This window comes from Hemiscyllium ocellatum, chromosome 30, assembly GCF_020745735.1.
Source record: "Hemiscyllium ocellatum isolate sHemOce1 chromosome 30, sHemOce1.pat.X.cur, whole genome shotgun sequence".
Classification (NCBI taxonomy): Eukaryota; Metazoa; Chordata; class Chondrichthyes; order Orectolobiformes; family Hemiscylliidae; genus Hemiscyllium; species Hemiscyllium ocellatum.
This window is the reverse complement of record NC_083430.1, coordinates 39,701,635-39,717,941: the sequence shown is the minus strand read 5'-3', so window position 1 is coordinate 39,717,941 and position 16,307 is coordinate 39,701,635. Positions and strand designations below refer to the sequence as shown.

General features: G+C 41.6%; 1 protein-coding gene across 2 annotated transcripts in view; it reads left to right on the top strand.

Annotated features, from left to right (window-relative positions):
• Positions 1 to 15,690, top strand: part of LOC132829900 (synaptotagmin-like protein 1) — an 84,918-nt gene extending 69,228 nt beyond the window's left edge. For both annotated transcript variants that reach the window (XM_060847307.1, XM_060847306.1), the window contains 4 exons: positions 1,554 to 1,632; positions 4,044 to 4,143; positions 5,267 to 5,472; positions 10,438 to 15,690. In XM_060847307.1, the coding sequence (XP_060703290.1) occupies positions 1,554 to 1,632; positions 4,044 to 4,143; positions 5,267 to 5,472; positions 10,438 to 10,595 (543 nt within the window). In that variant the 3' untranslated portion in view covers positions 10,596 to 15,690. The remainder of the gene's footprint in view (positions 1 to 1,553; positions 1,633 to 4,043; positions 4,144 to 5,266; positions 5,473 to 10,437) is intronic.
• Positions 15,691 to 16,307: the final 617 nt, after the last annotated feature.

Genomic DNA, 16,307 nt, shown 5'->3' with positions numbered 1-16,307 from the left:
CAGGCGATTCATGAGATCCCAGTTGTCATTTAATTCACTCCACATGATATCAAAGGATGACTGAAGACACTGAACACTGCAAAGAATTTGAGCCTGAATAACATCCCACCAATAGAACTGAAGACATGTTCAAAATTAATTGTACCCTTAGACTAGCTGTTCCAATATAGCTACAGTGCCCGCAAGTGACTTCTTGTCTTTCCTAATTTCTCCTTCTACCCAAACTGTTTCTATGTCTTGGTTTCCTGAACAAAGACTATCCCCCTCCATAATACTATCATATACTCTCAGTAAAACTGCAAATACTATAATTGTCAGAGACATACCTCCACCTTTTCCTACTTTTCTAATTTCTCTATATCCTGTGCCCTTCAGGATTTCGACCCCAATCCATGTCATCCTGCAGCCATATCTATGTAATGGCTATTAGACTATACATTTTCATTTATTTTGCGATTTCTGTTCATTTGTTTTATTTCAAATGTTATGTGCATTTGATATAAAGCCTTTAGTTTTATCTTTTTACTCTTACTGTAAATTCAAGTTGTATATGTTGTTTGGCTTTGACTCTGTTCAATAAGCATAGTGATCACTTTGGCCACAGGGGCTGCCTTTTAGACCCAAGGATTTTTTTGGGCTGTGGATCTTCTGTCTCCAAAGACTGTCAGGTCTTTTGCAGAAAGACTTTCTCTATGAAACTGGTGGCTTTCCAATGTGTCAGCAGGGCACTCCACCATCAGAAAATTGTCAGATTCCCATAAAGTGGCCTGCAAGTTCTGTATTTTGGCTGCCTACCTCTGTGATGCATGCAACCGAGATGCCTCGCAACTCTCCTCCCGCTTGAAATTTTCCCAGTGGTGAGTACACTGTAGCTTCAGTCTATTTTCTTGCCCCTTCTTTTCTGCAGTCTGAGAGCTGGCAAGGTACAGCCCTTAATATTTAAATATCCTATTCATCTTTCTGGTAAGATTTGCAAACTGTGCAGCAGCTGTGGCTAGTGAAACAGAGGTAAGTGAGCCCAATTTGAATTCTGCATAAGTGGATGGGTTTTGATTTAGTTAAGTTGGAACCATGTACAATTAGGCCAAAGACTTTTTGTTTGATTCCTGTGGTTTTACATTCCAATCCATTCATTGTTCATGTGAATAAATTGTTGACAGACAACCTACAAAATAATAAGTAAATGTGTAGGAATTGTCCTGATTTTTCTTTCCACAGATTTTTGTGGTAAGTTTTTTTGCTTCATCAAATTTCCCATTACCCTTCTACTGACCACAAATTCGCAATGACCTGGTAAGGAATCAAACCGGTGACAGCTCTGCTTAGCTTAGCTCACGAAATAAACAACAGCGAAACCCTATTGAGTTCTTGGTTCCTACCACATCATGGCTACTGGCCCCTCTCAAACTGCAAATCCATCCACCCATTGCAGATCTCAAGATACCAACTCTGATTCTGTCTGAGACTGAACTACACCAACCTTTTCTATAGTGCATGTGAGGAATAAGCACCTAAGGATGTGGAAGTAAAGTATGGAATTTCCTCTTGTGCAGATTGCAGCTCCAACAAATATGATCCACAGCAGAGGTCAACTGTCCTTATCATTGAAATTCCTTCCAGCGGGTGCACACGGTATGTTAAACCATGATGTCAGTAACAATTACAGTTACAAATTGAAGTTAAAATCAGAACAAAAGAAAGGGGATCAGAAATAGGCCAAAATACTTTTTGGATATTCTTTTCCATTAAATAATATCATGGTTGATCTTCCACCTTAACTTCATTACTAATCTGCAACCCCAGATCCCAGATTTCCTCAGTATCCAAAAATATGTTAATATAGATTTGGAGATGCCGGTGTTGGACTAGGGTGTACAAAGTTAAAAATCACACAACAGCAGGTTATAGTCCAACAGGTTTAATTGGAAGCACACTAGCTTTCAGAGCAACTGAAATTATGCATTGAAAAATTGATTGTCTGTATAATTTCAGTTACATCACACTGCAAATGTTTGCTATAAATTCTGTGTTACGATCGAGCCCTCCACAATCATCTGATGAAGGAGCGTTGCTCCGAAAGCTAGTGTGCTTCCAATTAAACCTGTTGGACTATAACCTGGTGTTGTGTGATTTTTAACTATGTTAATCTAAGTCTTGACCATGTTTATTGACAAGCACAAACCTTTGGGAGAATTCCAAAGAATCAGAAATTACTAAGTGAAGATATTTTTTCTACACCTTGGTCCTAAATGGCCATTTCATATCTTGAATTAGTGTATACCCATTCTTCTCATCCCAATTCTTGATTCCCAAGTCAGGAGAAACAGCTTTCCAATAACTACCCTGTCAACTCCTCCTCCAGAATTTTATAAACTTCAGTGAGAGTGCTTTTTATTCTTCTAAACTTCAGGAAATATATTCTACTCAACTTATTCTTTTAAGGATTATCCATTTGTTCTGTTGTCATCAAAACCTTACGTCAACACAACACAGACAGTCACTCGAAACCATAATTGAACCGGGGTCCCTGGTGCTGTGAGGCAGCAGTGCTAATCGCTAAGCCATCGTCCTGCTTTCCTAATTCCTTACTATACCAGCATGTTAATTTTCTATGATTCCTGGATAAGGAAACCCAGATCCCTTCTGGATATCATTATTTTACTAATTTCTGTTCAAATGTAAAAAAAAATCTGCTTTTGTATTATTCCTATTGAAGTTGCTGATATCAATGCTGGGAAGACCAGATGAATGAACCAAAGAAATAAATTCATTCTTTGGTTCCCACAATGAACTTATTTCCCTGGATGCTGAATATATCCTTCCCCATGGCAACTGTTTGAAGCTTAACCAGGCTGTTCACAATTTGGTATCTTTAACGCCAAGATGAGCTGCTGACTACATAGTTAAAGTAATGGCAAGAGTGGGCCATTTAACCTCTCAAGCCTGCACAATCATTCAATATGATTATGGCTGATCATTCAACTCCATTTCCTGTTTCCATTTTGTCCCTGTATCTTTTGTCCCTTTAACCCTAAGAACTATATCTAACCTCTTGAAAATATATTTTGGACTCAACTGCTTTCTGAAGCAGTGAGTTCCACAGGATCATCACTTCCTCTGTGTGAAGAAATTTCTCTTCATCTCAGTCCAAAATGGCCTACCCGTATTCTTAGACTGTGACCCCTTGTTCTAGATTCCCTGGTTATTGAGAAAATCTTGCTGTATTTACCCTGTCTAATCCTGTTTAAAATGTTATTGGTTTCTAAGATCCACCCCCCCTTCATTCTTCTAAACTCCATGAATGTAGACTTAACGAATCAAGTCTGTCTTGATGTCAGGCCTGCCATCCCAGGAATCAGTTTGGTTAACTTTGACACATTCCCTCCATAGCCAGAACATCCTTCCACAGTAAGGAGACCAAATATGCACACAGTACTCCAAGTGTGGTCTTACCAAGGCCCCTTCATTCCAGCACAATTCCATTTGTTTCCTTCTTCAGCTTTATGTCCTCGCGATTTGAATATTCCAATGCCTCATTCTATCCTATATAAACATGAGCTCATCTAAAACTATTGCCACTTCCGTAATTCATTCAACTTTTATTCATCCATCACTTCTGATGCACATTGACTTCTGTCTTAATCTTAAAGCTCGTCCATTCTTTCAAATTCCTCTATTTCCTGTCTCCACCTTTTCTCAAGCCCTACAACTCAGCAATATCTGTCTTGAGCATCCCTGATTTTTAATCATGCCACCTTTATCAGTTATGCCTTCAACTACCAAGATCTTAAAGTTTTGAAAGTCCTCCCTAAATCTCTCTGCCCCTTACCTTCTTTAAGTTGTTCCTTGGATATTTTACTATATCAATGTCATTTGTATAAACCTAAGTGATTCTTGTAATTCAGGTTGTGTTACTATTCTTTGCATGAACTGGGGACAAGAAGGATTGAAATTGTCACTCAGAATGTTTGGTGAAGAGAGGGGAGTTGTTGTGAGTGGGATAGGAGTAAAATATTATCTGATGCTGTAATATCCTGCTTTAGGTCAGGGAATGCCTCCCACGGCAGAGTTGCACATCTGGCTCAAGGAAGCTCGGAATCTCCTCCCAATCCAATCGAAGGGCATCAACTCTTTTGTCAAATGGTATGGTAGTCTTTCATTTCGTGGAGTTTATTCTTCTTTTGTGTTGCTGGAAAATCTGGAATTTATTGCCCAATAACAATTCTTTTCTTGAACTCCTGCAGTCCATGTAGTGTGGGCCCACCCACACTGGTGTTGGAAAGGAATTCCAAGGTTTTGACTCAGCAACATTCAAATGTCAGGATGGTGTGAGCCTCAGAGGGAATTTAACAGGTGGTGGTTTTCCTATGTTGTGCTATCTTCTTCCACTTGGTAAAGATTGTGGGTTTAGCTGTTATCGAATCATTGGTGAAGATGATATGCATTGCTACCACTATGTGTCAGTGGTGATGGATCCCATGGAAGTGAAATTTTAGGTTGATAGAGGTATCAATCAAGTTAGCTGCTTTATCCTGGATGATATTGAGCTTCTTGAATATTTTTTTAAACTAACCCATGTAGGCAAGTGGAAAGCTTTCCATCACACTCCTGACTTGTGCCTTGAGGATGGTACACAGGCTTTGGGGAGTCAGAGGGTGAGCTGTCCACCTCAGAATTACTAGCCTCTAGCTTGTTCCTGCTGCCAAGCTTGGTCAATGGTACCACAATGATGTTGATAATAGGGGATTCAATAAAATAGGCATAATTTCACATTGGCATTACCAATGATTTATGGATCTAGTAGCTATCTTGATAAAGCAATAGAGAAAATTGAAGAAAGGACTTAAATTCTGGTGCACCTGTTCTCAGCTGAGCTTAATTCAAACCTTTGTACGCCCTTTAAATTCTGCTTTCATTGATATCCCAACCTGAGTAATTAACAGGCTGTGGGAATCTGTTCCCCGAGATGACAACTCACCCACTGTCCAATGGCGTTGGGCTTCCTCTGAATCCTGACAAATATTCTACTACAGTTCCCAGAAGTACAGATACATGCATGCAGCAGATGTTGATAAACATGTGGCACTCCAAAATACATTACATCTGAGTTGGAACCCTGAAATGCAGTGCAATTCTGCTGCTGTGGCAACATGCATTGTGATTGAATTAATGTGAAATATGCAGCGTGCCAAGACACTCTGAACACTACCAATTATCGTTTTTGAAAGCTGTGTAACTGACTCCTGTGCCATTATTTTGTTATCAGTTATATTCTCCCAGATGTCAGCAAGTCCAGCAGACAAAAGACCAGAGTGATAAAGAACAATTTGAATCCTGTTTATAACCACACAATGGTATATGATGGCTTTCAAACAGAAGACATGAAGGAGACCTGTGCTGAGATCACTGTCTGGGACCATAATACGTTTTCCAACCAGCTCCTTGGAGGATTGAGACTAAGTCTAGGAACAGGTAACAGAAATAGTTCTCTTTGTCAAGCGTAACAAAAGTTAAAACTACCTTAGGTATGTTTGAGAAGAACCTCTGACCCTGTTTTACAGGCTGAATTAATAATGTGCAATTTTTTTCCTCAGTCTCCAACTATTTTTACCTCAAAATTGTACTTAGAATTCCACATAGATCACAAGACTCCAACTTATGTTCAAGAGTGGTCTTGAATTTGAAATAGGTGAATGTTTTATTTAAAGTGGTGTCAGCCACGGTGTTACATAAGCAGGGCAGTGAGCAACATGACAGCCACTTGTCCTAATATTTTCATAGAGGAAAGTTTTATGGATTGTTTCAAAAAAGAGAACACGAGCAAGATACAAAGAATGTTACAGATTAATTTCCAGAGCACTTTTTTAAAATTGAGGTATTTAAAGTGTTGGATGAGCTGTTGATTAAACAAACTGATTTTTCCATGTGTTGTCAAACTTCTTGAAGTTATACCAGTTTAGACAAGGGGAGAGAGTGAGAACTGCAGATGCTGGAGATTCGAGCTGAAGATGTGTTGCTGGAAAAGCGCAGCAGGTCAGGCAGCATCCAAAGAGCAGGAGAATCGACGTTTCGGGCATGAGCCCTTCTTCAGGAATCTTCCTGAAGAAAGACGCATGCCCGAAACGTCGATTCTCCTGCTCTTTGGATGCTGCCTGACCTGCTGCGCTAGACAAGGGGAGAGTATTGTATTACATTCTTGATTTGTGCCTTGTAGATGGTGGAGAAGATTCAGTGAGTCAGGAGATGAACCATTTACCACAGGATATGCTATCGTTGGACTGCAGTAGCAACCACGACAAGTAGAAATTACTTCTAATAAATCTGTTTTTTTTACATGTTATGACCCACCTTCTGAGGCTGGTTAGGAAATGAACTTGGCCTTCTGGTCCAGAGGCAGGCAAACTACCATTGCGTCACAAGACTCTCAGTTGTCCCACCCCATAATCCCCAGGATTCTGGTCATTATGCAAGGAATAGTTGCAATCCAAAACAATGACAAAGTGCTGGTGAAACTCAGCAAGTATAGCAGCATCTGCAGCAAGAGAAACAAAGTTAATGCTGTAAGTCTAGTCCTTCAGAACCGAAAGCAGCTGGGAAAGGGTAGTATTTATATTGATGAAGAGCTGGGGTAGGGTATGGGAAGGAGTAAATAGAATACATGGAGATGGTGACAAGTGGGAGAGTAAAGGGAAATAAAGCAGAGGCAAATAAAGGTATTGCTGATGCTAAACTGATGAGGTTGAGATAAATGCTGGTTAGGGTACTAACAGAAAGTATGAATGGTTAATATGTGCAATACGTTCAAAATAGGATCTAAGGGTGTGAGGGTGGGTAATGACATGGAGCAGGGTGTTCACAATCTGAAGTTGTTAAATTCAATGTTGGATTTTGAAAACTATAAGGTTCCTAGGCAGAAGATGAGGTATTGTTGCTCCCAGCTTGCATTGAGCTTTGCTTCACTGTGGCATGGGAATGCTGTGATATGTTGAAATTGCACACAACTGGAAGCTCAGCATAATTTTTACAGAGAGTGTTTAGGTGTTCGGCAAAGGAGTCACCTGGACTGTGTTTTGTCTCCCCAGTGTGGTGGAGACCACATTGAGCAGCAGAACAGTAGATCAGATTGATAGAATGAAGTGCAGGTAAATCGTTGCTTCATCTGGAAGGTGCGTCTGAGAGCTTGGACAGTAAGGAAGGAGAAGATTAGATTAGATTAGATTAGACTTACAATGTGGAAACAGGCCCTTCGGCCCAACAAGTCCACACCGACCCGCCGAAGCGCAACCCACCCATACCCCTACATTTACCCCTTACCTAACACTACGGGCAATTTAGCTTGGCCAATTCACCTGACCCGCACATCTTTGGACTGTGGGAGGAAACCGGAGCACCCGGAGGAAACCCACGCAGACACGGGGAGAACGTGCAAACTCCACACAGTCAGTCGCCTGAGTCGGGAATTGAACCCGGGTCTACAGGCGCTGTGAGGCAGCAGTGCTAACCACTGTGCCACCGTGCCGCCCACGTAGGTAAACAGGCAAGTGTTACACCTTATGTGATTGTATGGTAAAGTGCCATGAGAGTATGAGAGTGGACTAGGGTTCCCCACAAAGAACGGTCCTTTTGGAATGTTGACATAGGAGGGAAGGGGAAATACAAGTCTGGTAGTAGCATCTCATTAGAGGTGGCAATAATGAAGGCATATCATCCTTTGGATGCAGAGGCTGGGATAGAAAGTAAGGATGCTATCATTTTTATGAGAGGGACGGGAAGGAGTGAGGAGAAATGTACAGAAATTGGGTGGGACACAACTGAGGCCCTTGATAACCACAGTTTGGGAAATTCTCAGTTGAGGAAGAATTAGACATTTGAGGACCTCCTGCAGAAGTTGGCATCAAGAAAACAGATGTGACAGAGACTGAGAACTGGAAGAATGGAATGGAGTCTTGCAGAAAGCAGGGTGTCAGTATGTATAGACAAGGTAACTGTGGGAGTCACTGGATTTGTAACAGCTAGCAATGACCAGGCCATCCATGGAAATAGAAATAATTCATTTGAATTTCTGTGGCACAAACTCATGTGCTTGATGATAAGTGTGGAGGGGATAAATGTTCTATATGTAACTGACTCTCCTCACCCTATATGACTCCTAGTCATTTTCTGGCACAGAGTGATTTTGTGGGAATAATTATGTTTGTGGTGATTCTAACAAGACCAGCCAGGTGGACACATAGAATATGAAGTTCTTTGACTGGAATGGTTGTTCTGGTCCAATCAGGGAGCCCTGTCTGACAGATAAGAACATGAGTGTCGGAATTTCACATTGGCCCCAAGGTCCCATACTTCCCGCGAGAGCCTGTGCCCCACAACCTGAGCCGCCTCCGAAATTTTAATTTTGTCCCGTTTAAGGATGTTAAAAGGCGGGCCCTGTACAGACTGCTGTTGCACACCGTCCACCTCTTCTCCCTCATCAACCGCCCGGGCACGCCCTGGCATGCCCATTTGCCACCGGGCAGTGGGGATCCCCAGTGGAGGGCCCTCTACGCAGGAGTCCTCCACCTTTCTCTCGGGGATCTGGGGTGGAGGGTGCTGCACGCAGCAGTCCCCTGCAACCGCAGATTGCAGTGGTTCACGGACTCCCAGCCCAACTGCTTGTTCTGTGGTGCTGTGGAGTCCGTGGACCATGTGTATATTGGGTGTGGGCATTTGCACTCCCTTTTTGATTTTCTTAAAAACCTTCTCCTCTGCTTTTGGTTGCACTTCAGTCCCACGCTCCTGATCTTCGGGCACCCGGTGCGGAGGAGGGAGGGCAGGTCTGAAGACCTCCTCGTGGGTCTGCTCCTGGGCCTGGCCAAACTGGCCATAAACAGGTCCAGGCAGCGGGCCGTGGAGGGGGTCGTTAGGGCCGACTGCCTGCCCCTCTTCCGCGGTTACGTTAGAGCCCGGGTGTCCTTGGAGAAGAAGCATGCGGTGTCCACCAACACCCTGGAGTTGTTCAGGGAGAGGTGGGCGCCGCAGGGAGTGGAATGCATCATTTCCCCCTCCAACTCTATTTTGATTTAGTCCCTGCCCTCCCCTTCACTGTTTGATCACACAGCATTGCCCTTTGATGTGAAGGGCACTGCTTGTCACAGGCCACTCGGGTGTTTTCCTACTTTCCCTGGTGGTGGAAATTAAATAAAGATTTGTGCACTTTGCGTCTCTCACTGTGTCTCACACCTGCACACACACACTATGGGTGCTGGGGAAAAATAAGCACTACTGCAGTTAGGCGGTAGTGTGGGGGTTAATAAAGAAAAGGAGAAGAATAAAAAACAGGAGTGCTTGATGTGAGGGGCACTGCTTGAAAAGAAAAAAAAACAAAAAAAAAAGAACAGGAGTGTCAGAAACTGGAGTGTCCGGGTTTTGTTTTAAAAACAAGCAGAAGTGTCAGGGGTTCTGCTCACTCGGAGAGCTGGCTCTGATGGGGCTGGATCAACATCCAGGACTCTGCACCTGTAAATAAAGAGTGACTTGGTAACTGGATACCTGTTGAGTTATTTCAGGAGACATCTTAGACTGAGCTTTATTGTAAAGAAAAGAGGGGAAAAAAAGTGTCAGACATCCTATTCACTCTGAAAACTGGCTCTGAGGGAACTGGATCAGTGTCAAGGACTCTCCATTTGTAAATAGCAGGTGACCTGAAGACAGGATACTGGCCATTGTGAAGTCATTTCAATATTCACACGCACTGCCCTGAACACCACCTTCTACCCGTGCTGATTTGGTTTTGCTCAAAATCCACTATCTTTCCACGTAGAGGTGACCTTCCTCTTGTGGCAGTGCTGGAATGCCGAAAATCTTAAAATGGGGCAGGAAGGACCATGTGTCAAACAGTAGATCTCACGACCATTTCAACAACAATAAATCAATCAATGCAGTAATACCTGCCTCTTTAAATGCTGCAGCAGGCAGCAGGAACCACTCACCACCAACAATGACTGCAATTCAAATGTCAAAAGCTATAAATAAACTTAACTCCAAACGTGTTGCTGAAGTCAGAGCCTTTAGTACTGTATGAATTTTCCTGCCTCGGAATTGTACTTCAGTGAAAAATCACTGCTCTTAACACCAGCACTTTCAGTCTCTTCTATAGGTTCTGCAGCACATTACAGATTTTTACATATAGTTCCTGACCTACGAATACCTACACATGTCAAAAGCCATTCATTGTATGTAAGATGTTTGACACGATACTTAAATAAGACCGTAAAATAACAAATGTACCTCTCCATTTTCCACATTAAAGATATCTACAGATTATTTATTTTTCAAATGTTGACGAGCAGAGAACATTACTGATTTTGTGTAATATTTTTCATATCGGTTCCACTTAACATTTAATCTGTAGTTAATGTAGAGTCCCGTTGTTCACCGATGATCTCTGCTCTATTATAGGTCTCAGCTATGGCCAACCTGTCGACTGGATGGATGCAAATGAGGAAGAGATTTCTGCATGGCAAAGAATGCTTTCTGCACCTGGACAATGGATGGAGTCCATATTACCACTCAGACCGAACATGAATTCTATGGCGTTGTCACATTCTGAAAAATGATTTGTCTGTGTGAACTCGCCTGTCCTTTGATGATACTCTGCATAGGTCACAGGGTCTAAGGTACAGAATCAAATTTATTTTAGACAAATTTAGGAAGTGGATTAAAGAGAAATTTTTGAGCATTGGAATTTTGAGCTTACGAGTTTGACCCAGACTATTGGGGTCTGTGACAAATACTGGAGTTTCAAGATTAAATTCAAAATGGTAGCAATGTTAACTGTATCCATCAGATAACCTGTTGGTACCTCTATATTATTGGATTTTTCTGAAGGGGCTTGGATTAGTCAGAGCACAATGGTAGAGCTGAGATTAGAGAACAGGGTCCTGTTCTTGCTTCCATCAAACATGTAATAAACATATAACATAGAAAATAGGTGTAGATGTATGCCTTCAGCATATCAGGACTGTTTTGCTATTCAATATGATTATGTCTGATCCTCTATCTCAACATCTTACTCTTGCTTTCTCCCCATACCACTTTGTGCCTAGAAATCTAACTCTTTCTTTGATATATTCAGTGATTTGGCCTCAACAGCCTTATAGAGAATTCCAAAGGGCATCTGAGTGGAGAAATTTCTCTTCAAGTCAGTCCTAAATGGTCTACTCTGTATCCTGATACAATGATACCCTTGATCTGTACTTCCATCGACGGGGAAAACGTCATCTCTGCATCCAGTATGTCCGAACATGTTAGGACTTTTACATTTCAGGGAGATCCCCTCTCATTCTTTTAAGTTTGAGTAAATGTAACAAAGAACTGTAAAGCATAGGAACTGATCTTTTGGGCCACCAAGACTGCATCAACAAAATGCCTTTCCAAATTGAAAACCTTTTATCTCTTTGATCTCTGTATAAATCTGTCCAGGTGCCTCTTAAATAATGCAAATGTGTGGCCTCTGCCACCTCCTCTGGCATGCATTTCCAGCACCTACCACCATCTGTGTAAAAAAAAACTCACATCTCTTTTAAACTTACCCCCTTTTACCTTAAATCTGTTATAGAATGTCTACAGTATAGAAGCAGACCATTTGGCCCATAGAGTTAACAATGACCCTCCGAAGAGCATCCCTTCCAGTCCTTGCCTGTCCCCCACCCTATCCCTGTAACCTTGCATTTTCCATGGCTAATCCACCAAGCCTGTATACCCCTGGACACTATGGGCATAGCCAATCCACCTGTGTTATAGTAACTGACATTTCTACCCTGAGAAAAAGACTCTGATTATTCATTTATCAGTGCCTCTCATAATTTTGTAAACTTCTATCAGGTTGCCCCTCATCCTTCAACATTCAAGTGAAAACAAATGAAGTTTGTCCAGTTTTTCTTCATAGGTAATACCCTTCAACCCATGCAACATCCTTGTAAACTATTTCTGTACCCTCTCCAAAGCCACTGGATCCTTCTCGTAGTGCGGTACTAGAACTGTATATAATAATACAAATGTGGCCAAACTAATGTCAATACAGTTGCAACATGACTTGCTAGTTTTTATACTCTATGCTCTGACCAATGAAGGCAAGCATAATATGTGTCTTCTGGACCACTTTATCCACTTGTGTTGTCACTTCCAGAGAACTCTGGACCTGTTCACCTGGATCTCTCTACGTGTTGATGCAACTGAAGTTTGTGCCATTTACTGTATAATTTTATCCTGCCTTAGATCTGCCAGAATGCATCACTTTGAACTTTCCAGATTAAACTCATTTGCCAATTTTCCGCCCAAGTCTCCAGCCTATCTATATGCTGCTGTATCCCCTGGCAATCTACCTTGCTATCTCCCCAATCTTTGTGTTATCCTCAAACTTACAGGTTTAATCAGGCCACTGGCATTCTCCTCCAAATCATTTATATTGCAAACAAGAGGGGTCTTAGCATTAATCGTTGAGGAACACCACTGGTCACAGATCTCCAGTCTGAAAAACACACTTCCACCACTACTCTCTATCTTCTGTGATTAAGCCAGTTCTGTATCCATTTTACCAGCTCATTGCAGATCCCATGTGACTTCACCTTGTGTATCAGCCTTGCCATGAGGGACCTTGTTAAAGGCCTTCATGAAGTCCATATTGACAACATCTGCTGTCCTGCTTTCCTCCATCATTTGTCATTTGCTCAAAAACTCAAGTTGTGAGACATGACCTTCCCTTCACAAAGCCAAGCTGCCCATCGCTAAGTATATTTTACAAATGTGATTAAATCCTATACCTGAGAATCTTCTCCAATAATTTTCCTATCAGTAAGGAGAATACTCAACCCAATCTCTTAAAAACAATCCTGCCATGGTTAGCACTGCTGCCTCACTGCGCCATGGCACCAGGTTCAATTCTGGCCTAGGGTGACTGCCTGTGTGGAGTTTGCACATTCTTCCCATGTCTGTGTGAGTTTCCTCTGCATGCTCTGGTTTCGTCCCACAGGTTAAAGATGTGCAGGTTAGGTGGATTAGCCATGCTAAATTTCCCATAGTGTCTAGGGATGTGCAGGTTAGGTGGTTTAGCCATGGGAGATGCAGGATTACAGGGATAGGGTGGGGGGCAGGGGGGAGGTGTGAAGATCTGGGTGGAACACTCTTAAGAGGGCCAGTGTGAACTCAATGGACAGAATGGTCTGCTTCTTCATGATAGGGATTCTATCATTCCATGAAAACTGAATACAATACTCACCGAGGCCCTGTACAGCTACAGCAAGACGTTGTTGCTCCTGTACTAAAAACATTTGCAAAGAAGACCAACATTCCATTTGATTTCCTAACTGCTCGCTGAACTTACATGTTTGCTTTCATTGATGAGTGTACCAGGACCTTTTGCTAAACAGCATTTTCCTAATTATCATCATTTCTATAATTCACAATCAACAATTATTATCACTATTATCAAAATAGTGACAATAATGCCATTCTGCTTTTCCTACCAAAGAGGATAATTTCACATTTATCCATATTATATTGCATCTACCATGTATTTGCCCAATAATTTGTCTAAGTCATCCTGCAGTCTTTTTACCACCACCTCATCACTCACAATGGTATCTAGCTTTGTCATCAGCAAATGTGAAGACATTACATTTGATTCCCACATCCAAGTTACTCATATATTGCAAAGAGCAAGGGCCCAAGCACTGCCTGCATTATCCTGTTAGTCAGCACCTTCCACTTTGAAAAAAGACCCATTTATTCCTGCTCTGTTTTTAATCTTGTTTGCAAACCAGTTTTTGATTCATGCCAGTATAATATCACCAATCCTATATGTTTTAGTTTTGCATATTAACTTCTTTTGTGGGTCTTTGGACAAGCTTTCACATTTTTAAGCTTTTGATATGAGGCAGAATTATTCTCTTTCTCACTATCTCCTCCGCAGCACTCCCCGAAGGAAGCATGCTGGTAACTAATCCTTTCGTTTTGATTGGTAAATGAGCAGTGATCTGTCCTGCATTTATTAATCAATTATCTTCACACTTAAAAAGTTTAAAAAAGAGAGAATCTTTTTTACCAGAGAATATAATCATTTCTATGAAGCCCTTTTGTTTCCTGAATGCATCCAATTAAGACAGGGAAACCCACAGTTTCAAATGAGCTCAATGTGTGAAATTGGTTGATTCTAAGGAGATCTTGGAAGTGATTTAATTAAAATTGGTGTCCATAGGACAAACACAACCTCAAAGCTTCTCCTAGGTTAACGTCACTTTTGACCTCTTATTTATAATATATGCTTTCAAACTATCCAAGAAATCTGCATCCTTCCAGTTCTGTCATTCAAGTATACCTGGCAGCCCTATCTTCAATCTTTCTGGTCCTAAACTTTAAAATTCCAGCACTGAACCTTTTCTTCTAAGTTGCTACGAAATAGCTCTTTGACTGGGATCTTATGCAAAGTATCTCTTCCTTTGGAGAACTAGCCATTTGGATACAGAACTGGCTCAAAGGTAGAAGACAGAGGATGGTGATGGAGGGTTGTTTTTCAGACTGGAAGCCTGTGACCAGTGGAATGCCACAAGGATCGATGCTGGTCCACTACGTTTCACCGTTTATATAAATGATTTGGATATGAGCATACGGTGTATAGTTAGCAAGTTTGCAGATGACACCAAAATTGAAGGTGTAGTGAACAGCGAAGAGGGTTACCTCAGATTACAACAGGATCTTGATCAGATGGGCCAATGGACTGAGGAGTGGCAGAAGGAGTTTAATTTAGATAAATGTGAGGTGCTGCATTATGGGAAAGCAAATCTTAGCAGAAATTATACATTTAATGGTAAGGTCCTAGGGAGTGTTGGTGAACAGGAGAGACTTGAAGTGCATTTTCATAGCTCCTTGAAAGTGGAGTTGCAAGTAGAGAGGATAGTGAAGAAAGCGTTAGGTATGTTTTCCTTTATTGGTCAGAGTATTGAGTACAGGAGTTGGGAAGTCATGTTGCGGCTGTACAGGACATTGGTTAGGCCACTGTTGGAGTATTGTGTGCAATTCTGATCTCCTTCCTATTGGAAGGATGTTGTGAAACTAGAAAGGATTCAGAAAAGATTTAAAAGGATGTTGCCAGGGTTGAAGGATTTGAGCTATAAAGAGAGGGTGAATAGGCTGGGGCTGTTTTCCCTGGAGTGTTGGAGGCTGAGGGGTGACCTTATAGATGTTTATAAAATCATGAGGGGCATGGATAGGGTAAATAGACAAAGTCTTTTCCCTGGGGTGGAGAGTCCTGAACGAGAGGACATAGATTTAGGGTGAGAGGGGAAAGATCTAAAAGGGACCTAAGGGGCAACTTTTTCACAGAGGGTGGTGAGTGTATGGAATGAGCTGCCAGAGGAAGTAGTAGAGGCTAGTACAATTGCAACATGTGAAAGGCATCTGGATGGGTATATGACTAGGAAGGATTTGGAGGGATATGGGAAAGGTGCTGGCAAGTGGGACTAGCTTGTGTTTGGATATCTGGGGGTCGGCATGGATGAGTTGGACCAAAGAATCTGTTTCCGTGCTGTACATCTCTATAACTCTATTTATCTCAGTACTTAATAATTTAGTATTTGTTAAAACACTTTAACTTTCTGGTTTGGTATTTTATACAAGTATTTTTGAATGAAATAAAGGAAATACTGAGTGAAGTTACTTGTGTCTCGTGTAAAAATTGTTCCTTCTATTCATCAGCAATTTTCTGGTAAGTACAACTATCATGTGGGCTTTTGGCTCACGCAGAAAGTGGGGTCTGCAGATGCTGGAGATCAGAGCTGAAAATGTGTTGCTGGAAAAGCGCAGCAGGTCAGGCAGCATCCAAGGAACAGGAAATTCAACGTTTCGGGCATAAGCCCTTCTTCAGGCTCAAGGTCAATTCAATTGAAACATTCAATTAGGCACCTTTACTGTCAGTTATCATAATGTATCAATGAAGTTGTAGGGGCCACGTACAGCTAATAGTTGCACAATGATTTTAATTCATTCTTGGTTATATTAAACCTTATGCATATTTCATTGATTGAAAGTATCACAGTTAAAGGTTTATCAACTGAATGCTGAAATAGACAAATATGCTGATCTCCATTGACACCAGTCTTTGCCCAGGGTAAGTAATCCACCTTCCTCAGGGAGTGGATTATAATTCTGCTACTAGGTCTCTGATCCCTGTCAATCAGTTTTATTTACTACTCAGTTTCTTGTAACCTTACATCAAAAGTGATGATCAAGTTTAGTCTTCATGTGGCATTAGGTAGCCTCTCTTGAGGTTGTTG